General features: G+C 37.8%; 1 protein-coding gene and 1 long non-coding RNA gene across 2 annotated transcripts in view; both read left to right on the top strand.

Moving 5' to 3' along the window:
* Window positions 1-10,872, top strand: part of LOC124163432 (semaphorin-5B) — a 318,709-nt gene extending 307,837 nt beyond the window's left edge. Inside the window, exons 13-19 of the mRNA XM_046540342.1 lie at window positions 57-353; window positions 1,849-1,986; window positions 2,695-2,937; window positions 3,839-4,024; window positions 4,733-4,891; window positions 5,792-6,115; window positions 7,123-10,872. Coding sequence (XP_046396298.1) covers window positions 57-353; window positions 1,849-1,986; window positions 2,695-2,937; window positions 3,839-4,024; window positions 4,733-4,891; window positions 5,792-6,115; window positions 7,123-7,310 — 1,535 coding nt within the window. The 3' untranslated portion in view covers window positions 7,311-10,872. The remainder of the gene's footprint in view (window positions 1-56; window positions 354-1,848; window positions 1,987-2,694; window positions 2,938-3,838; window positions 4,025-4,732; window positions 4,892-5,791; window positions 6,116-7,122) is intronic.
* Window positions 10,873-17,051: 6,179 nt separating this feature from the next.
* Window positions 17,052-19,994, top strand: LOC124164287. The gene is made up of 2 exons (XR_006866017.1): window positions 17,052-17,485; window positions 18,151-19,994. It is a non-coding gene; the product is annotated as an uncharacterized LOC124164287 (long non-coding RNA).
* The last annotated feature ends 3,239 nt before the right edge of the window (window positions 19,995-23,233 follow it).

Raw genomic sequence — 23,233 nt, 5'->3', positions numbered from 1 at the left:
AGTTGAGATGAGCTTATTAGTGTACGTATTATATAGTGAGGTTATTCTCTTTGCAGCTAAGACACACCCACCTGTGGATGGCCAGTGGTCGCAGTGGGGTTCGTGGAGCGAATGTAGCGCTCCCTGTGGCTGGGGGGGCAATGGCGGTCCTTCTGGTGGTGGCTTCCGCACTCGTAGGAGGCAGTGCAACTCGCCTGCACCGTCCAATGGGGGCGCAGAGTGCAGTGGGTGTCCTGTCGAGTATGAAACGTGCAATGTTGGCATCCGTTGTCTTGAGGCGAGGAGGCTGTCACAGTGGACACCATGGCTGGCTGTTTCAGGATCCTCCAGCAACTACTCATATCCATCACTAGGTATGCCTCCCGTTAATATTCATCCCATTTACCCCTTTACTCAAGCTCTTGTTCCAAACTACTTACAAATATGAAGTAGGTAATTGCCACTGCATTACTTTTTATGAACACGCTGAACGCTATGGTGTTTCAGTGCATATTTCCTTTGATGCCATCGGTGTTTTCTTCATCAATTTCATATTATTGATTCATGTCATGTAGCGATAATATTGTGATGAATCTACAATGTATTCCACTTTATTTTGAGGTAATTCAGCCATAAAGATCACTTTATCCATGGTCCATGCCACAACAATCTGTCCCGGTAACCCTTGATGTAAGAAATACCCGGGGATTCTCACTTTGTGGCTGGTCACAATGACTGGCATGGGAAATTTTATTGCTGATCACTATAATCAGTGTGGTGGTCAATGTGTTAGTGAGAAATATTGACATGTGCAATACATTTCTTGTTGTACTTGAGACCTACTCAATCATATTATTTGGGTTTTGTTGAGGTTAAACTTTCAGACGTACTTCTTTTGTCTTATAGTTTGGTGTTTTCATTTTTTTTCAACCTTCTACTCATGTGTGTAAGACCTTTTCTTCTCATTCCGTATGTCATGATCTGTTGATCCATTAAGATGTGTGAAAAATATATTTAGTTTACATATTATGTTCTTCATTCTATCTTAAATTCAAATTTTATCTCACGGGTGCAGTAGGTTTCCAACCCTCTTTTATTTTCCGGGAGGTCTTTCATTTAATGATTAGGTATTTTCTCACCATATCAATGATGTTAGCACCTTTCATGCCATAAATTTAGCATTTTTAACCCAAGTGAGGTACATATATATGTGTAATCTTCTTTGTATTTGAGCGCATGCTGAGGGATATAATTTCAGACAAAATTCTAAGGGAGTATTTTTTAGTGAAATACCTGTTGAGTCCTAAATTATCATTTTGTTTTGCGAAAGAAGTTTGCATTCATACCTCCATCTTGTGGGTCCTAATCTCTCTGTGAGATTGGCATTATTTTGAATCTCACTGTGTACATTTTCTTGTGGATATTTTGGTTTGAGGTGCTAATGCCTGTTGTCAATCATATTAAACTACATTTTTTATTTTGAGGATTTTCTGTTCAAGAAATATAAAGCGCAAGCTATATTTATGCTTCAGTAATGGGTTTTTCAAGTCTTTCATTAAATTTTTGAATAAATGTGTCAAAGATTTCAAAACAAAAATTAAAAACAGACGAAATTTAAAAAAATTATGCAATAAAGAAACTTAAAAATGAAGACATTTGGGACTTTAAGCCATGCATTTGCTTATACACTCCCTTTACAAGAATACAAAAACAATTAAATGAATAAGTATTGAAAATTTTTCATAAAATTTGGGAGGGTGACCCCCCTAAATCTGCCGCTGGTTGTAATGTGTGCAATATTGTGAATTTGCATTTATTGAGTGAGTAATGAGCTTTGGTTTAAATATCTTATCTCTCTTACATGAGCAGGGCATGGAGGTGGAGCAAGGCTTGAGAGGAGGTTTCGATTCTCATGCCGTGCACCTGTGCCAAACGCTTCTCTTCTTCGGCTCATGCCGGCACGTGAGGATGAGAGAATATGTCAGCCGGACGGTACATGTGCTCGAGGTAAGCCTGAACTCAGTTTATGCTTTCATATCAGGTTTGAACTTTCTTGCATTATTAATTTCCTTTCAGTTAATATGATCATGCACACTTCAGTAATTACTCCATTTCTCTGAGTATAGTCCCCCTTTTTTACCAAAATATCTTGTATAAAATAGTGCCTAATGTGTAAATTGATGTTTTGAACTGCATATCAATTAATTTATTGATTTGGAATTGATGTCTTGCGTTGGACATGAGAGATGAATATCTTCATAGTTTATTTTCCTCAGTAAATTTTTGTAATGATAACAGTCTATGGTCTATACTTGGAGAAATAAGGTAGTTTCTTTGGGTCAACTTCATTGGAGATATAGTTTTGAATATCATTTTTTCAACTGGGAGATGTCAGTGAGATTTCATGAGAATACTTCACCACTACCTTCTGGAAGATGTTTATCGTGCTTAGAAATTGCTGTTCAATTGATGGCTATCAATTTACTATTTTTATAGCCGCAATGAATTTCTTCCTGTCCACTTGTCCTTCGACAGTTACCTTCATCAGGCCATCACGCCTCTTGATGTGACTGACTGAGTTCTCCCATATTCTTCTTGGGGTTTTTAGAAGACTCCCCTTTCTTCCCACTCTTCTTAGCAATTCCTCATCACTTTCATAAATTAAAATTTTTCCATATGGTCAGGATATGAACTGTGTTTTTTTTTGTGCACCAGGTCGCCTTGGCGAGGGTTTGGACGGTATGCGCGGAGGTGATGACGGTGGCTGGGGCGAGTGGTCGCCTTGGTCCCCATGCCCACTCACAGTTGACTGTCCCAATGGCGCCACTGGTGTTTTGCCCCAGCAGCACAGGACGAGGATCTGCGAGAGCGGAGGAGGAGATGAGGATGCATGTGCCGGTCCATCCCGCATGACGAGAGCCTGCCCCAGGCCCAAGTGCAGCTCCGACAATGATCCCGGTGAGCTTTTAGAAGTTCAGCCTAATGTGTGTGTAAAACAAGGAGTTCATTAGGTTGCACACTTTCACCATATCAATTGAAATTATCCCCTGAAGACAGTCTAGGGAAGATGGAGGAAAAAAGAGTAGGGATGGAAATGAATGGAATTAACGTACCCGCATTACTTTTGGTGGTGATAATTTTGCATTAAGGAGACATTGCTAGTGAAATTAAACCCCTTTGCTGGTTAAATTAATGCTCTAACCACATCTCTTAACATGTTGCGTACGGATGGCGAGAATTCTCATAATTTTTTTCCCGAATTTCCGGATGGATGACGAAGATTCTCTTCATTTAGGCGCGTCAACCTAAACAATTTTAAAGTGTACAATACGTTTTTGTTAGTAAGTTTTCAGTTGTTGTTCGTTATTCATAATGAATTGATGCATCATAACGTTTGATTGGGTAAAGTTATATTCTAAACATTAGCTTTTTAACCACGTTTAAACCAAAGGCATTACGCCCTAATAGGCACATATTTCTAATATCAACACCTCCACCGAGAATCGGCGTTCCTAGGAATTTAAATATCCCGGTACACAGCGTGTTAAGAAATGACAATATGGCTAAATTTATTGGTCCCAGAATTACTCCTCATTTCATAGGAGAGTGAGTTCAAGGGAAGATTCAAATCACTGTAATGAAGTAGTGAATATGCAGCTGTTTTCTAATATGTATTGTAATACGTGGATTTGAACATCTATTTAAACTTATCTTTTGCTAGCTTTTAAAAACTTTTGGGGGGACTCGAGTCCCCAACTGGCTATGTGCCTGCTTCAGCCGGTAGTTCAATTCCATCTTATTGATACATAGTTTGTTTTTGCTATTGTTGCATAGTCTTGATTGTTTGAATTCTTTCCAGGGAGTGACTGGGGATGCTGGTCAGAGTGGTCTCCGTGCTCTGCCACGTGTGGCCTTGGGATGAGGAGGAGGACCCGACTGTGCAACCCCCGCCCACCACCGCCTGGGGTTGACGTACATTCAATGCCTGTGCGCTGCGAAGGACCCTCAACGGGAGAGGAGCCATGTGAAATGCCCACCTGCGAGTGTGAGTCTATTTCTACAAATAATCAATCTTGTATTGGAATGATCTTAACCCTTAGATGCTCAAGGTTCGACACATGCATTGATTTTTGGTTTTCGCCTTAAAATGCTGAAGGTGACGAAATATCGGCTCCATGTTTAGTCCTGTGTAAAGATGTTAGTTTATTATATTTTGAGTTAATTTCACTTTTATGTTGGAGATAGCATAAATCTTTATCACTTCTGGGGAAATGGTATTACTTCTACAGTATTAAGGGTTCTATGCAAACAAAAGACTTTGTCTCTTCTTACAAAAGCCTGAAGCATTCTTGAATCAGGCTCCAGCTTCCATGCCATGCTAATGTAAAGGTTAAGAGAATCCATAGCTTCTACTTGAATGGTTGTTTTTGTTGACATATTTTTTGCTTAACACATAGAGAGTCAATGATGCAATGATGCATAATAATGCCCAGATGCATTTTAAATACAATGGTGAGAGAGGTAATATTATGTCTTGCACTGTTTAAAATGAACATATTTTTCTGCCAAAGTAATTCTTGAGTTTTATCAGATTGCTACTCAGTCTAGATTCCATGTGGAATTCGTGTTTTTGTTTGCGGGCGATTGTAAGGGTGGGTGTTGGCTGTGGGCATTTGTTAAGTAGTTGGGTATAGTGATCTTTTTTACCTAATGAATTGCTGTTATATTGAAAGTGTTGCTTTTACCCTTGTAGCCTTGCGTGGTTGGGGTGACTGGTCCGTTTGGTCAGAGTGTGATGATGGAGGGGAGCAGCACAGGCGCAGACGTTGTTTGCTGGCACCTGGCGTGGGTGGTGAAGTCTGCAGGGGGCCACAGATGCAGGCACGAATGTGCATCTTTCCCAATACTAATGGTAAGTCAACTGCACTCAAATGAAAGCGCTATTTTTTGCTTGTCACAAAAACTTATTTGGGTGTTGATAGTTGGACAATTGATGGGTAGATTAATTAGCTACAGTCCGAATAAAAGCTTGTGACATGGGATTTAATATCGCACGTTATGATGATTTGTAGCGTATTCTGCAAAAATGGGTGAGATTGCTCAATCGTAATGTTGAGACTCGCTCAAAAGTCTCGTTTAATTAAATCTCGTCAAAAATTAGTTGTTTCAGGCAATCATAATTGCATATTGTTGCCCACCTTAATTATTTCCTTTTGTCCGTAACAATCCAGAGTATTAAATAAAATGTGGAAATGGCTGGATACCCAAGTAAAACCGTTTTCATGGTAACTGAAAAGTGTATCCAATAAAATGCTTGCATTGCCATAGCTCGGTTGGTTGTTGGATCCCATGTTTATGTACAAAAAATGCATGTATATATAAAATGGTCTCCCCTTCCACCTCCTGAAACACCCTGTATATTGGCTTGTGGCACTTTTCGACTGACAATGAGGTGGAAGTCAACTTTTTCTGGAGAGGTATCGTGGAACAGCATATCAATTGATAAAAACAGATATCTGACTCCCCACTTAGTTTTATGTCACGGCTCTACTACACGTGTTTTGATTGGCTTGCAACTCTACTTCACCTAATGATGATTGCAAGCCAATCGAAACACGTGTGGTGGAGCCGTGAAATAAAATTAAGTGGGCAGAACGATATGAAGCAGTCTTTGTTTATCATTTGAGAAGCAACAGCCAGACGAGCCACATTACTACAAATGTTGGACCAGCTTTTGTTTACAAATCCTTCACATATATAGAGATAATCCTATAATAAACATGGCCTGCTCACTGTATATTTTATTCCGCAGAAATCACGGTGATGGGAGTGCAGAACACCATTGGCAACGAGGTAGAGGAGGAGCAAGTGGAAAGAGGCTCGATGGCTGGCACTGTGATCGGCTGGTGCGTGGGAGGCTTTATTCTTGGAGCTGTGATCACGTGTGGAGTGATGCTCCTGCTGCTCTCGAGGAACAAAGGCAATAAGGGCAAGCGCTGGCTTGGGCTCCGGAAGGGACCCGAGTCGGGGATGGACTCTTGCGGCCAATTTGGCCGAGGGAGACATCCGTCGGGAACGCACTTTACCAGCTCCAAACAGAACGCTTACGTCAGCGTGCCTATGAGGGATGGCTCTGGTGAGTTTTGTTTTGCAAATTATACGCCTATTAATGCTTAGATGAAGTAATAAATATCTGGTGATTTTTCTGGGTATTCTTCCGCATTTATCCATTTTGTAGGACATGTCCTTCTTCTGCATTTATCCATTTTGTAGGACATGTCCTACAATATGGATAAATGCGGAAGAATACCCGGAAAAATCACCAGATATCAAAATAATCTCCGCTGAAGCCTACTTGGAAACTTTAGAAGTAATAAATATTTCTACACCAAAAATGAAAAAGGTTAATGCAACTGGGAAAAATAATGGAATTTTTGATACATAAAATGGATCAAATCCTATTTCAAAGTTTGGATTTCTTTTTTTCTTGATCTAGAAATGATTTTTTTGATGATAGGTAGGATGCAATTAATATTACCAATTTTCTTGGCATTCTTAATTCAATGGCCACGATTCCTGTAGAATTGAATATTTGTTCTGATTATAACCATATCTTCAAATTGGACGTTAGCAACACAAATAGAGTAAATCAAAGTCATGGGTGAGTCATTTTGAATTGTTTACAATTTTTCGTCACCATCGTTCGTTTTGTTATCATTGAAGAAAGAAATGCTTCTGTGACTTTATATGTAGCTATATCATGCAAGTCATATTTACTTCCTTAGTAGTCCCTTAGTAGATTTCTAAGTACATACATATAAGTATTATTATAATTTTCGTTTATTAGAAAGGCCTCCGGTGGATTATTTTGAACAGCAGAGTGTTCTACAGAGTTTTTACTTTCACTCACTTAATTTACTTGCTGAAAACTGCATTAGTTTTATTATGTATTCTTTAGAAGAATTTCTAGATTATTTTGACCAATAGTGGTGGCATGAGCTTTTTTGTGGTCCTCAGGAATGGATTTATATCATAAAGTGAGGGTTTACTGGATAATTCTTTTAGTGCAGAGAATATGATGGCTTGAGAAAATTCCTAGTCCTAATTTGAGATTGAAGTTGATTATATTTTAATTCATTCCAGGCAAACGGAAGAAACTCAGTGGCCTTTCATTGGGCTCCAGCAAGAACCGAGGTAGTTCGTCTTCTCAGCCCCCATCACCACAAAAGGCTCCTCCAACTCCTGACTACGAAACAGCTACAATCAAACGCAATGGTCTCTCCAATGGCACGCATATACGAGCTGACCTACGTGAAGACCACTTCTTCTGATCTGCTGGAAGTGCTAATGCCATTCTATTTTTTCAACCTCCCGTCTGGGCTGGAGAGATCAAAGCCTTCTTCAAGTTCTCCTTTGCCCATGCCTGATGTGGTGGTCACTTTGTTGTGAAAGCAGTTGAGGCCTTCCTTGGAGTTGGGATGAAAACCTTCAATTTGCTTCTCACGGAGTGAGTTAGCAGCCATTGAGATTGGTCATGGTTGCAGAAGTTCCACTTCGCTTGTATGGCTGTCGATACATTTTGCAATGACGCCATAGATGCCCACACAGTTTTAAGCCTTCCTCATGCCTTTGTCCTCAAAGAGGTGAGGTTTAATTTGTTTTCTCCTTATGAACGTTTCACTATGAATTGGGGAAGACATGCTCGGGTGCCTCTTGTGAATTTAGCAAGTTGTGATTTGTGTCCTGTTGCAATTATGGCAATTTGTAAGTTCTTCTGTGCACAGATCTTTCCTTGGAAATAAGGGAATCTCCACTCAAGTAATGGACCAACAAGGTCAATGGTACTATGTTGGTTCAGACATGTTGCTTGACATTGGACAATGCACGAAAAAAATATGAATGAAGCAATGAAATCTGTGGCTTCCTCATGTTTTTGCGGGGTTTCAATGTGTAGCTCACAGTTTGCAAGTGGAGGACTTAACAGTATTGGCTCTTTGTAGGTCATCATCACATTGCCAACTTTCAACCAATCATAGACTGGGTGAATGTAAAAATTTGCCAATATGGTGTGGATTTTGTGGTATGTTCGATGAAGATGGGTATCCTACCCCGTTTCCTGTAACCCTCCATGCCTGTAATTGCGTCTACATTACTCTGGCATTGATAGCATATATTAGACTCTGTGAAGTGAGCGACTGATCAATGTGCCATGAAAAAAATCCCTGAGAACTGTCAACCCAAACCGAAAATGGATTGAAAGGAGTTTCTGTTGCACAGCAGTGGAAGCGTGCATTTGTTCTTCAAAGTGGTCTTCTGCCCTCAAAATGTGCCTTTTCTAGAACTTGGGTACAGCTATCATTATCACCATGTCTGCTATGTACTGTAGCACTTGTTGAGTGCTTATCCTGAGAATCTAGTCGTTTTTGTATGAGATGTGGTGCTTTACACTCCAACAGTTGATTTTTTCAGCTGCCGGAGAGCTTGTTATATTTTTGAAAAATATTATAGTTTATGGACAAGTCCTCATGAGGAAGCAATGTAAGCAAATTGGTGCAATCCTTTTGTAGTTAGCTGAGACAAAGATTCAGCCTTGTGAACTTCTTACATGGAGGCAATATGGGACCAATATATGTTTCAGCATTTATCCTCCTGCTAAAGGAAGACTAAAGAAGTACATTTCCATGTGAATCATCAAGGACTGGCATTGCACCAGTATTACTGTTGTTGAATGCTTTATATTTTTTTCTGGTGGAATTTGACATAAAATGTGACGATGTATATTGGTAGAGACAGAAAATTTTCAGCCAAAATTCTATGAAAACTATATTTTTTAATGCCTTTTTAATAAGCATACTACTGGATATGTTCAGTGGTTTTAAACTCAGTATAAAAAAATGTGTGAGCCCTTTTAAAAATTTTAAGAATGAAGTCATTGCAGAGCTAAAAGATCAGTAAATATGTTAACAAAGTTGTAGCAAGAAACCAAAATTCAGAAGTACCAGCTTGGGAAAAAGCATTGAGATAGGTATATTCCTCGTTAGAGGATCAATTGAAATCCATACTATTTTTCCCTGCATTTTAATATTAAATTCAAATACATTTGATACTAAAACCTAGCCTTTCATAAAAAGAAGAATGATGGTTGAGTGAGGCCTCGGAAAATGCATCAAAGTAGAGATGAATTTTGAAGTTGCAATCCTCCAACTAATTCATTTGCATATCTTGAAAAGTATTTAATGTTAAAGCCTAAAAGGTTATATAATGACAATAAATTTTGTGAAGAAAATAATATTTCTGTCTCAATTTAGGTCCCAGTAATTGTTTTTATGTCATCATATGATTTTCACCTAGAGGTACAAAAATGTTATGAAAGTAAAATATTGCCTCAACTTCAGGCATGAGTTGACCTCAAGTATTATTTTTGAAAAAGAAAAATTTTAAATATTAAATAAATATCATTCTAATGTATCGATTGTTATGACGTGTCTGACATTTAGATCTGATATAATTCACAACTAATGTCATGTGTGAAATTAAGTGTTGTGAACCGTGTTCCATTATTTCATGGTGCATATGTGTAATATTAAGTTCAAGAAATGGCTTTTAATGAACATCATAAACTTGACTTTAATTTGAACACCATGAATTGTGATTTAAGTGCCTTGTGCAATAAGAAATTATCGTTTTTCTGCACTCATGAAATTTTATGCATAATTAAGGCCTACGTATCATTCCAAGAAAAGTTACTGCTATTCTTTGTCCAGCTTTGCGTCAAAAAGTGACTTTTTCTTGAATCCTAATTGCATGATAAAAACTCAATGAATTTACCTGCATTCTGAAATAGCAATAGGTACTTGTTGAGCAGGTAAATTTCCATTGGAATCAGGAATTTTTAAAATTCTCTTGGAAGGAACTTCTTTAGATGTAAATATGTGTATACAAATGTTCGAAATTACCACTAAAATGAAGACTGATTTTTTAGGTGAGGTATATGAACCAACTGACCTTAGGTTTATTAATAAAGGGTAAATGAAAATGAGAAAGAGTGTAACAAATTTCTGTATTGAAGAACGTTTGACTCTTCTTATTTGTGTGAATGGAAGCTATGAAATTCACTTGGCTCTCTAAACAAAAGTTACTTGGAAAACAATTCTGTGAGCAGCGCCTAAAATTCAAAGTCATTGCTGCTTAATATCTAAAGAAGTGTAATAAATGAAACATATCATGGCTAGCTTTAAGCAAATATACTTATTCCATTCTGTGGCATTCCTAATACTCACTTGAAGTTTTGACCAATTAATGCAAACTCGATGAAATTTTAGTGACAGCCATGTTACAAATTGTATATTGTATTTTTGTTGATTTTTCATTGCCCCTAAAATTTGAGTTTAAAGTGCAAATTATTGTTAGTTGATCAAAAATGGCCAAGCTTAAGGTTTTGGCATTTTCTGGATTCAGGAATGGAATTAACCACCTTGTGTGGAACAGCTGGCATTTTCTCTATCCCAGTAAAAAAAAGGTTAGGCTCAAATAATTTGGTCAATCATTATTGAAAATTTTGTTGTATATGGTGTTTTAAACATCAAAGAGCCTACTCATAGTTATTATTTCTTTCATTTTTACGATTCAAAATCAAGTGCCATTGTTCTAAAGCAATGTAATCAATTTCTGTGGGTCCAATAATATTCATGAGCTTTTGAAAAAATGGATTTGGAACTCCTCATATGTATATACATTTTCATTCAATTGTACATATTTCATTTATACCATGTCTCATATTGAGTACTGTTTGTTCATACTTTATGATTGCAAGATCAATGTGGCGTCAAAATTTTTTTTTTACTATTAATCATCAAATGTATCTCATGGACATTAATAAAAGTTTCAATCTTATATGAAATATTTTCTTCAATAAAACCTAATAATGTAATCCTAATTTTTCTTTTTGTAGATCAAGTTAAAAGACTAATCCCTATCTACAGAATATCATAGGGCCATCCCATGGTATTCTGTAGATAGGACAAGCCCTAATGGCAGATTTATAGAAAAAAAATATCAAAAAAATAATGAAAAATAACTTGGTGTAAAATCATCTTCTTTGCTCTTGGTCGTTAATACATAAACAAACGGTTACTGGACACCATCTATTATTCTAATGGAAAACTAGGCTTCACTTCAAATATCTTTGCGAGTAAGAGGCAGGCCCAAGTTTTTCAGGGTTGGGGGAATGGTGAAGGCGGAGAGCACGTCATGGACTTCTCACAGCTAACGACAAGTATGTAACTCTCACCACTGAGTAAGTGTCTTGGAGTGCTAATTTTAAGTGATTTTCATTCTTTACCACAGTTAATCTAATACATAAAGTCTAATACATAAAGTTAACAGAGCTGAAGGTTGTGATGTTTTTGCAGAATAGATATAGAAACAAAAATGAATTCATAAATCAAAGATACTTTTTTTCTCGGGCAAACACTCTTTGAGTATTAATTTTTAGTGATTTTCTATCAGGCATTCTAGAGTGGCATCATCATCACTGGTCAACAATCCTAGGATTGGTTTGACGCAGCTCTCCACTCAGTTCTCCTATCAGCTAATCTTTTCACACCTACGTAATTCTTCTCTTTCACATCTCTATACTTGTTTAAAACTTTATACAACATTTTCGAATCTATTTTAAATTTAAATCCTGTTATCAATAAAACAAATCCTATCTCTCCTGTGATATTTTCCAGTGGCACGATTTCGCATTACCCCTAGCTATTATACTTCCCTCAGCACTTATGACCATTTTTAGCTGTGAGTTAGCTCTCCTATCCGATATTATGTTCTGGATTACCCTAATTAAATTTCATTGCATCTATGAAATAGATATACATAAAATGGCCATAACTTAAATAATAATTACCTTTACAGAGATTTTTGACCAGCTTTTTTCAATGTCAGCCCATTATGTGATGTGAGTGAGTCATTGTTCATCCAGCCATGTACTTAAAAATTATTTTGCGTTGAGTACTTGAACCATTATCATCTATTTATACATCTTACGCATGTTTTGCATACATACATGTATTTTTAGGTACCGTTAATATAGCTGTGTAAATTTGCTAATTTCCAGAGCCACATATTCTTTGACAGTAGTTATGATGGAACCTGCGGACCAACCAATTTTGCAGGACCGGATTCATACACTTATTTTTCTTGATTAAGTTCTGAGAAAAGTTTCTTCCTTGTTTGCTGGTAATAAATAACTTCTGAGAATTCCTTATTCTGTTGGTGCTTGGTGTATACATTCCATAACGGTATTTTGATGAAAATCAACCTTAAATATATTTTCATTATTAAAATAAAAATATTGACTATAGAAAATAATATTATCGTCTTTTTAATTAAATTTTCTTCAGTTTTCACAGACTTTTTTACGGGTTTTCACCGAGGTAACTCTTTAGTGTTCATTGCGTTGAGAAATTTTCTCAGATTATTACAAGTTATTACGGGCTTACGCATTTTAATGGATGTATTTGGATGAAGGTTAAGTATTTAAAAACTATTTTGTACATGTTTTGGGACGATACCGGCACAGAGATGACAATTGGAACAATAAAAACCTGTTCCACATTCCATATTCTTTTTATTTCTATTGCCAATTCTAGGTACTTGTTTAGATATTATAATTATTACTATTATTATTAGTGTTCTATCGGTTAATGTAGGCTGACATGGTGATACTCCGGCCTGTCTCCCCCCCCCCCCAACTCAGACTTCCCTCTTCAATTTACAATGAGGCCCACCCCCTTACATTCTATCTAAAAATCATATTACCTTCCTTCCCCTCCTTCGCCTACCCAACCCTCTAAAATACTAACGCTGTATTCAATATCCTTTACCCGCCTAGTACTCGCTATATCCACACCTCTGTATCTTATCTAGAAGCTGCCTATCCGCACCCACCATGCCCTGCATTTACTCGCTCCTCCTCCTTTACGTCCACTTTTCCTTCTCCAATCTTCTCCATATCCTCATCTCGAATGACTCCAATCTCTTCCAGTCTTCTCTCGTCCTCCTTCCTAAATGTCTATGTTTCCGCGCCGAAAGGCGTGAAAGGCGAAATGCTTGGCATCTTAATAACAACTAATATCTTGTGCCCATTGACTAATGGGTAATTCGTCATTGCTTACATCACAGCATTTTGCCGAGAGGAAGTTACCCGAACTGAAGCGATAGGCGGGGCGAAAAGAACGAGAATAATCGCGGAGAAAATTTTCGCTTCGCTTCGAGTTGCCGTGGCGAAGCGAAGACCCGGGCGAAAGGAGGACGAGAATCACCGCCCTGGAGCCTTATCCAGTAACTACGTCTTCTCGTTTCCGAGATTTTGAAATTGAAATTTCCGTTTCCTTCTCAGAACATTTCGATTCCGTTTCCGTTACTCGGAAGCTCTTTGACGCTATCCACTATGCTTACCGGGATATATTCCGTGCCCTCCCCTCGTCATCGGAAGGAAGAGGCGGAGATTGCCGAAGTTACTACAGGCTACGTCACGGAATGCATGACGAATCTTCACGCAGCCAATGGCTGAATATCATCTGGCAATTGTTAATCATGCCATTGAATATGGAGAGCGGAGGAGGCAAGCGAAAAATTTTTATTTCAATGAATATTGTTGTTTTAGGTCGCAAGCAACTATATTGACCAACTCTCCTAACATTGCGTATCCCGCTCAAGGCGAATGATTTTTTCTCTGTGAAATAATGTGCTCAGCAGTTCAAACCATTTTTTATGTATATTCCACAAATTTCCAGTAAAGGTTATGAAGTCGCGGCAGCTCAAATAACTAAAGCATCAACCCGGGGCATCCGGGTTCAACTCCCAGTCGTAGCAGATGAGTTTTTTTCGGAGGAATTTCCATACAAGTGTTTTGCTTGGTATTATTCTTTATATCCTTGATATTACTTTCTATATGTTGATGGATTTTTCCTGATGGCCTAAGTCGATTTTAATACTGAATCTTTGCAATGAGATAATTTACTCAATAACTGAAGTTTATCAAATTCACTACGGATACTGGCCAAAGTGGTGCTTCAATACGGGTGATGCCCTGAGTGTCATAGGAGCAGAAGGAAGAGATCCATAATTTAATAGTGGAAATTCCGGGTTTGGCCATCAGCAAAATCGTTGCATTTCAAATTTTTAAAAATTGTCCAACTAGCCCTGGCTATTCCTCTTAACTACCTATTCTTTAATTTTCAACAACCTGTTTTCCCCCGCCACCTCGCCAGCACATAGCCAGGAACTCAGAGTAAATATATGACTATCCTTACTCTGAGGCCAGGAAGAGGAATGGGGGCCTTCAGCTCTCCCTCTACCCCCTTCGAATTACTTTTTTATTTATTTATTATCAACTTCCCCGTAAACAGCACATAACGGCCTTTTATAACGAGGGTTTCCAACCTTAACAAAGTAAAACACAAACATCCATGCCCTGGACAAGGATCACCTACCCAGGCGGGATTCGAACCCACGACCTACGGTTTGGCAGGCGAGGACTTTACCCCACCGCCACCGAGGTCGGCAAATTTTTGCCCTTGTGGCAGCTCCCCGCGATGCATATGCTAAGAAGACCACTATCCCATTGTCATTTATCCTCTGGCACTCCATTTTTCGATAAAGCTACATTTCGTCATGTCTGCCACACAGCTACAGTTGGGGGCTCATATACGGGTCACGAATTCGTTTGCTGCAGAAATTCGTGGCGTGCATCTCTTACTGTTTTTCACATTTGGCTACTTTATTCCCCTGTCATCTGATATTTCATTGGCGTTGACAACATTTGAAACGTTTGCGGGTTTGATACACTCTTACTTCAACGATAGATATTCATAAGATCAAAATAAATCACAATTCTCAATTTTAATCACGCATTCCAATTTTTTTTTTACAAAAAATTCAATTAAATTACGTTAATTTCGCTTTCGGCAATTTTTAAAAATTTAAATCACAACGGTTTTGCTGGTGGCCAAACTCAGATTTTCCACCATAAAATTAAGGAGCTCTTGCTTCCCCTCCTATGACAACCGTATTAGTGCACCACTTGGGGTGATATCCGTAGTGAATTTGGTAAACTTTAGGTAAACTGAGTAAAAATGATATTAAAAAGATTCAGAATTAAAATTTGCGTAGGTTACCAGGAAAATTCCATCTAAATATTAAAAATAATACGAAGTAACCCTTGTGCAAAAAAATCCACAGAGAAAAATGCCAGCCTTGACCGGATTTCGATCCCGTATTCCCGAGTCTATGATCAACTACTTTTACCTGTAAAGCTATCGTAGCATCCACTCTCTTCAGCGAAATTTGTGACCTACAACGAACAAGATCGTCTGGACTGCTGAGGAAATTATTCCATAGAGAAAAAAATCATTCGCTTCGACCGGGATACCCAATACTGAGAGAATTGGTTAATATAATTGTCTGCTACCTAAAACAAAAATATTTATTAAGATCAGTATTTATTCACTTAGCTTAACACCACATTTTTTTCAACTGGTTTCATCTTGAACATTATGTACTTCTTAATGCCATCCATAACCATTCATTTCCCATAACTTTCAGTGCACATACCGTGCCAGTTGTGCAAATTTACTTATCACCTCTTACTAGAATCTGCAGAACCACTTTCGCTGTAAAAATATACCATAAGTTACCAGCTGGCATACCACTTTCCGATGCCGAGAAACAGAAAGTAATTTTCCGACACCCTCCATCTCATCGGCAGCTCTCGGACGGGTTTCCGTGACGGAAAGTTCGAATCGTAGCCTACGTAATTCATATGTATATAACGTAGGCTACGTTCTAATAGACCTTAGTGTATAGCTCATTCCGATATTATGACGTCTTTCCGTGAACCAACCACGAACTATCCGAGAAATTGCCTTAGTGGATAGGGCCCCAGACTCTTCAATAGCCTTTTCTTTTCACTCTAACGCGTCGCACCTCTCAAAAGATCTTTCCTGTTCATGACTGCCTCCTCAGATGAAATAATTCTCTTCCTGATGTTCTTACTGCTGTATCCATTTTCCTCTAATATGCTGCCCAAATAGCTGAACTGTTGTCCTTGCTCCAGTTTTTACCGACCTAATTTTATCTTGAGCTTCACACGAGGTGCTTTACAGTCCGAAAAAAAAATATATTTTTTTCTTGGCTCCTCAACTGCGGAGAAATTGATACAACTGGCGAAAACATATACAAGGAAGACTTCCTAAATATTTAATTTGTTCTGCCTGCTCAATTTTTTGCCCACCTAATTTATTTTGAGCTTAACACGAGGTGTTTTACAATCCGAGAAAGTTTTTTTTATTTTTCAACTGCGGAGGAATTGATATATCCGGCGAAAAACATACCCGGCAGACTTCACAAAAGAGGCAAGTAAACATCAAAGGGTTGTTGACATAGAAGTACCAAAGTAATTGGCGAAGTTACGAGAACAGGCGCCTGGATGCAGCACCAGTGGAAACAAACGCAACCATCTGAATGGGTGATAAAAGCAAGGAAGTCGGATGTTTGAACGAAATTCGTGCGCTAAAGAGAAAGCAAATTCAAGGCAACAGAGCCGGAATTGTGTTTCCCAAAACGTAAAACAGATGCACTATTGAATATCATATGAGAGCCCAAGGTATGATGGCCAAGAACTTATTACTAACTCATGCAGTCATTGACAAAAATGGAAAGGACAACGGCAGGATATCAACAGAAAATAAAAAAAAGAAGACTAATATATAATTTTGCAGCGGAAGAGAGTAGGCTAAGACAAAAATTAGACTTGAAAACAAATTTCTAAACGAGCTGGAGGTGTTTTGTTACCTAGGAAGCCAACCAACCAACGATTTCCTTAATCGCAGTACTTTTTCTATCTTTAAATGTAGAAATTCCTACTTTTCTTCCAGTAATAATAGTGATAAATAGATCCTTACCAGAAATATGAATGATTGGTGTACTGATATTCATGATTGTTAATATAATCAATGAAGTATTAAAAATGAATGGATCGCTACTCACTCATCGCTGCACTATACACGGAGAAAACAACTTTGGGTGTTACAACTAAACGCTATCCAGTCCGCCCCCTCTATGGCAATTATTGGACACTCTGTCACGTAATCCGAGGTATTTTGGTAGATTGTCTAAACGCTTTGCGCTGCCCCTCTAGCTTAGTTTAGTCATATCGCCCAAAGTATCTCCAACAAATAACATGGAACGCGTCTAGTCAACCATGTTCAGAAGTCATCACTACTCATCTTCTGTCGGTATGCTTGAAGCTCTACGTACATAGTTACCGAAGCTCTGCCAGTTAGTGCGTAAGAGCAGGGCGCGTGTGGTGCGCACTTTCAACCTCAGTCTCGTTCAATTCAACTTCGTTTCTCGCAGCCGGCGTACTTCCTCCAGTAATGGACTCAGAAGTTGAAAAATTTTTTAAAGAAATGGGGGTTTTCTCACCTCATCGCACTTTTCAAAGGTTAGTGTAGCATTTTTCTTTAAATCATGACGTTTCTTGTGCTGTGGTTCTACTTACGTAAGATCGCACAGCGTACACGGAAAATAAGATTTGATTGAAACGAACAAACTGGTGTGATAGGGAGTATTTTTGTTAAATATACTTAAAGTTTGGAGTAAATTATTAAGCACTTGATTTGTTTTATCAAATGCTTTTGATAGATTTCATCGAACTTTTTGATATTTCATAATTTAGTCAATCGTTACAGTTAACCCATATTGATAGGAAAAAGCCTGCAAATTAAGTTTTATTACGCATTACGTTTGATATTGATATATAACTACGTAATGTAACTGTGTGCATTTAGTAATCCTCTTAAACTTACAAATGGAGACTGTAGTTACATTTTATTCACATTTCAAAACAAAGATTCATTATTTACAATAATAATATATTGCGACGTTTTTGTAAATATTTATTATGGTAACCGATTTAGACTAGTTGTTAGAGACCGTTGTTACAACGCGGGGGGGCCACGTTCAATCCTTCTTGCAGGCGTATTTTTCTCCTCTTTATTGTATTTGTTTTGCAGAAACTTACATTTAACACCTAATTTATGGTTTTAATTCAATTTTAATTTGATTTAAATTTAATTATCAAGTTTTAACCATTGTACTTCTTTGAAGGAGCAGAAATCGACAAAGTAGCCTTTCAGCTACTAGATGAGATACTCTACAAAGATTACTGACGCCAGGCCAGTTTCTAAAATTTTGCAAGGCATTCCGTGCTAACATCGACTCTGTGCGAGACGAGCCTCCTTTGAACAAGAAGACAAGGAAAGACTGTTAGTCCTAATTAGTTATGTATGGTAATTGTCGTATTATTATTTCTTGATGATCTTGAAATTGGAATTTGTTTTAGGCTCTCATAGTGGACTATACAAACTAGGAGCAGTTTATCTGTATTGTCCATGTCTCCCCTCTGAATTTATATCTAGTTTAGAGTTCTGACTATGTTTTTCCATTCTAATTACTGGAAGCCCGATAATCCTTTTTTTGATTCTTCAAGCAACCATATTATTTCTGGTAAGTTCATTGAAGGGTTAAATTTTCTTAATTATCAAGGTATTTTTGTTGTGACAGAGCATGGAAATGTTCAAGTGTATTTTGCATTGGGATCGATTATTGGTGACAATCTTGGTTTTAATTGTATTCTTGGATTTATAGAGAGCTTTAGTGCTATTTATATCTGTCAAATTTTTAAACTTACTAAATCTGAGTCCTGCCCATGCACTGAAGAAAAAAAGGAACTATTGAGAACTGTTGAAACCTACAATGCTGATGTTGAAGTGCGTAACTGTTCTCTTACTGGAATGATGGAAAAATGTATATGGAATAAGGTCGAAGGGTTCAACGTACTAGAAGGGGGAAGCCTCGACTTGAGGCATGATATAAGTCGTCATAGTCATAGTTTTAGTTAGTTATGTTAGTCATAGTTTGTAGCCAAATATGGCCTTATAAATATTATGCCTGACTTAATTTCCAAGAAATATTGCACCTTAGATCAGCTTAGCTTTAGAATTATTATTTTTAAATATGGAGATACGGTTTCGAATAAACCTGTCGCTATTGCTGAAGAGGAACTATGTAGTGGGTCTATTAGAATATCAGCCAGTGAAATGATCAATTTCGTTTTATGCCTTGCCCCTATGATAGGAAATTTAGTACCTGAAGACGACCCATCTAGGAGACTTTTCTTAATGTTACGTGATATTGTTGAAATCCTGTGTTGTACATCAATTCAAGTTGAGTTAATCGATCAGTTTCATTACCTTATTGTTCAACATCATTCTCTATACATATATTAGGTTATCTGGTAATTCCTTTAAGCCCAAGTTTCGCTTCATGCTTCATTACTGCTGTGTTCTAACTGCGGACCACTAATTCATACGTGGTGTAGGCGCTTTGAAAGAAGGCATAGAATGTTACAACGAAATGCTACTGTTATTTCTAGTCGTATCGACACTCTAATGTGTATTTGTATTAAAACTTGGTTAAGTTTAGCCTACCGCTTTCTATCTCAAAAAGGATTTCATAAAAGGATAACTTTCAGTTCAAACTGCAATGTCATTCAAGCAGATAAAATGCATTGTTTTCCTATAGTTAAGAGTAAGATGCCAAATTTTTTCCAAGGTTTGTGTAGAGCATCCACAAATGTCATTTTAAACGGTATCAAATTTAAAGACAATTCTTGTACTGTGGTGGGTGCCAATGAGTTAGGATCTCCCAATTTTGGAAATGTAAAATTAAATTATAGTCAATACTTCTAATGAAGTCTCCTTTTTTATTCTCAACTTACTACAATATCATGGAGTTATCATCTGTCATCATTTTGTGTTGATTTAACTGAAAATGTTTCATGCTTTGAATGCAAAATGTTAAGCTGTCCGTTTTCACGAATACTTGAGAATGAACAAAATATTGTTGTATGTACTAAAGATATTTAATAAATAAACTTCATGCGAAAAAAAGGTCCAGTTATTGTCTACCTTATTTATGGGGAGATAAATTAATCAAAATACCAGCTTGTACGTTAACTTTTAAACCAACCGCAAGGGGGTTAAAAAAAGACAAATTAGTAAAGCATTTGACCAATTTAATGAAAATATTTCAAACAGGCTAGTAAAACAATTTAGTCAAATTAATCAAATTCTGTAAAGGCAGTGCCTATTCTTTTATTATCAAGGTGACTAAACCCTCTATCAATATCCTTGGTTTTACCCAAACTCCATCACAGATGGTAGTTGAGATTATGGATCTGGTCGTGTTTGACTAATAGCACTGACTCAATTCAGACATTATGATGAAGTTTCATTTAGTCATATTATTTAGATTGTTCCTGTGCAACAATTGCATAATTTTGTCACCCGCAGGAAAGACTTTGGTGGGAGTACCTAAACTGGTGTGACTGGACTTTTCTGTTGAATTCACTGAAAAGTTCAGTCAGCCCCATACCGATTAAAGTATTTGGTCGTGAGGGCCGAACGTTTAGGCGTACCGCCTGAACATTTTTCTCTGTGTAGTAGGGCAGTAAAGACATTCGGCAAGAGAGATGCAGTGGAGTTATTAAGTTAGCTTGGCCTGAGCCTACCGTCAAGTTCAGCGTCAGTAGAGATCATGTGCAGCAAGGGAGACGTAGTTTCACTTCATGAGGAGGAGGGGATACCCAAATGCTGCAGCAGCTCTGTGGTAGGGCAGTAAAGACATTCGGCGAGAGAGATGCAGTGGAGTCATAAAGTTGGCCTGGCCTGAGCCTACCGTCGAGTTCAGTGCCAGTGAAGCACACATGCAGCAAGGGAGAAGCAGTTCAAATGCAACGGACTTGCAAAGTAGAATGGTATCAGAGTTTCAGTTGAGTGCCCTTTTTCTTGTTGAGGACAAGGCAGTGAAGTGCATTTACAAGGTTGTTTCAAGGTAGTTTTCACAGATTCAGTGGAGTTTCAACCCAGAATCAGTTCTGTTTCAAGGGAAAAATTTTTACTTGAGTACGGACATATTTGGAAACCGATTAAAATGCGCCCAAAGTGGAAACGAAATTCTAACTACGGGACGGACTGTGGCCTCCCCAAACGAGTCCGCATGTTTGTTTTTTATTATAGCTCGAAATGGTGATAGTTTTCCGGGTTTACACTGCGTAAACCCGCGTTGTTACAACTAACCGCGGAAGCCTCCGTAATAATAGCTCGAAATGGTGTCATAGATTTAGCCAAATGCGGGTATTCTTTGGAAGTTCAATGAGAGACTGCCAGACCAACAAGGGAAATCCCTCAAGTGTCGCCACTAGATCTCGTTCAAATTTTTCTTGGTGATAGAAAATGGAGACAATAGGGTAGTTTCCTTCATCAAAGAAAACGAAAGGCATTGATTGCGATTCGTCACCCACCAGTAGTGTATTCATAATATACAAATTATTTGGTTTTAGAAATCCCAGTTTAGACGAATGGCAATGGTCAATTTTAACCGCATTTGGAAAAGTCCAGATTGGCACCCATGCGATGCCACTTCACGTGACGTCACAGGGACCTAGTTTCTAAACGAGTAGATAGGAGTTATGCATCGTCTGAGATTATCAATGTATGCATGATGCACAGAGCTCAGGGAAACATGTCTTAATAATCACCTATTGAAACTGGCTAAGGTTGGAAAGTTTTCTTCCTTTGATAAGGTATTAATAATCCTTATTTAAGCCAAGCACTACCAGCTAGCAGGTTACTCTGCTACCTACTAGCATCCTGCGTCGTATCAGCGCTTAAATCCTCGCCCCAAGGTCACCTAACTTGCGGCAGCGGGAACCAGAACGACGTCACACGGAGTTTTCCCGGCATTCATACTTAGCCGTCGCGTTTTCGCGCGCTTGAAAATTTTCACTTTTCATTTGATCGCGAAAAATAGATATCGTCATTAAGAAATCTAAAAGCGTGAAATACGTACTCCAGGAGTAATAATCTTTCGCTTTAGGCAATAAAAAAATAAAAGGAAACCACCCTATTGAGGTGTAGTTTTTGTTCCACCCGCCAACGCTCAATACTTTTCGAAATATTAGCGACGGAAAGTACCAGGAAAACACCTAAGTTTATATACAAAGCGCAGCGTAACAATAGACACTCATACTCCATTGCCAGGATGAAGAGCGTGGTCAGTGCATTGATGTCCGACGGGTTGTATTAATTTGGGCGTTTCCCTGTTACTTTCCGTCGCTAATTTTTCGAAAAGTATTGAGTGTTGGCGGCTGAAACAAAAAATGCACCTCAAGGATCCATTTCCTATCATCTAGCCCAATGTGAACAAGATCTGGTTGTTACTTTTGAGGGACTTCCCTTGTAAGTACACGCTCAGCGGCTCACTGAAAGGGAATCTTCCTCCTCCTTCTTCTTCTGGAACGGTACATTTCCAATGCGCCATCGTTGAGTCGACGTAAACTCCAGGAAATATTTTAGCATGTATTAAACGAGGTCAAAATAAGAAGAAAAAAAATAATCGTTGAGTCGTTCAGGATGGAGGGAGTGATAAAATGGAATGGATATGTACCCAACGTATTTTTCTAAATCGGGCAATTTGTACACTTTATCCTAAGAATCACATTCAAAAATTGATTTTATTTAAAAGATACACACATGATTTTCATTATCATCACTGATCAACAATCCTAAAACGCAGATCTTCACTCATTTCTCCTATTACATAATATTTTCACACCCACGTAAGGTAAAGGCGACAAATTTCATCCCCCAGTTTGTTTTTGGCCTCTGGATATCATATTTTTAAGTCAATCATTCCAATAAATTATATAACACCACTAACTAAGCCTACACATGATATTTAGCTAAAAAATTATCAGAAACGATTTTTTACCTTTAAAATAAATATTCAAAAATAACCTACTTTTACCAAAATTGAAAAAGTGGTACTATTTTCGTCCCCTACCAATACATATTGTAGAAGAGGTATTAACAGTTTAAAAACAAAGTAATTATAACAATGACCGGTTGCAACACTTATTCATTCATTTTAACGCTCATTTTTGTTAACAAAAATACTGTTTAGTTACTGAAAAATTATTTTTTACTCTTCCAAACAAGAGTCGTGAGTGAATTTCTTTTTTGCTCTTTGCTCTAGAGTACATTTCGTGTTGCCACAAGGAATTCTGATTAAAACGCACCAATTTTTCCCCATGACTGTATTGACAATTTTTTAAAAGGCAAATGGGGCC

This window comes from Ischnura elegans, chromosome 8, assembly GCF_921293095.1.
Source record: "Ischnura elegans chromosome 8, ioIscEleg1.1, whole genome shotgun sequence".
Taxonomy (NCBI): domain Eukaryota; kingdom Metazoa; phylum Arthropoda; class Insecta; order Odonata; family Coenagrionidae; genus Ischnura; species Ischnura elegans.
This window is presented reverse-complemented; position numbering and strand designations above follow the sequence as displayed.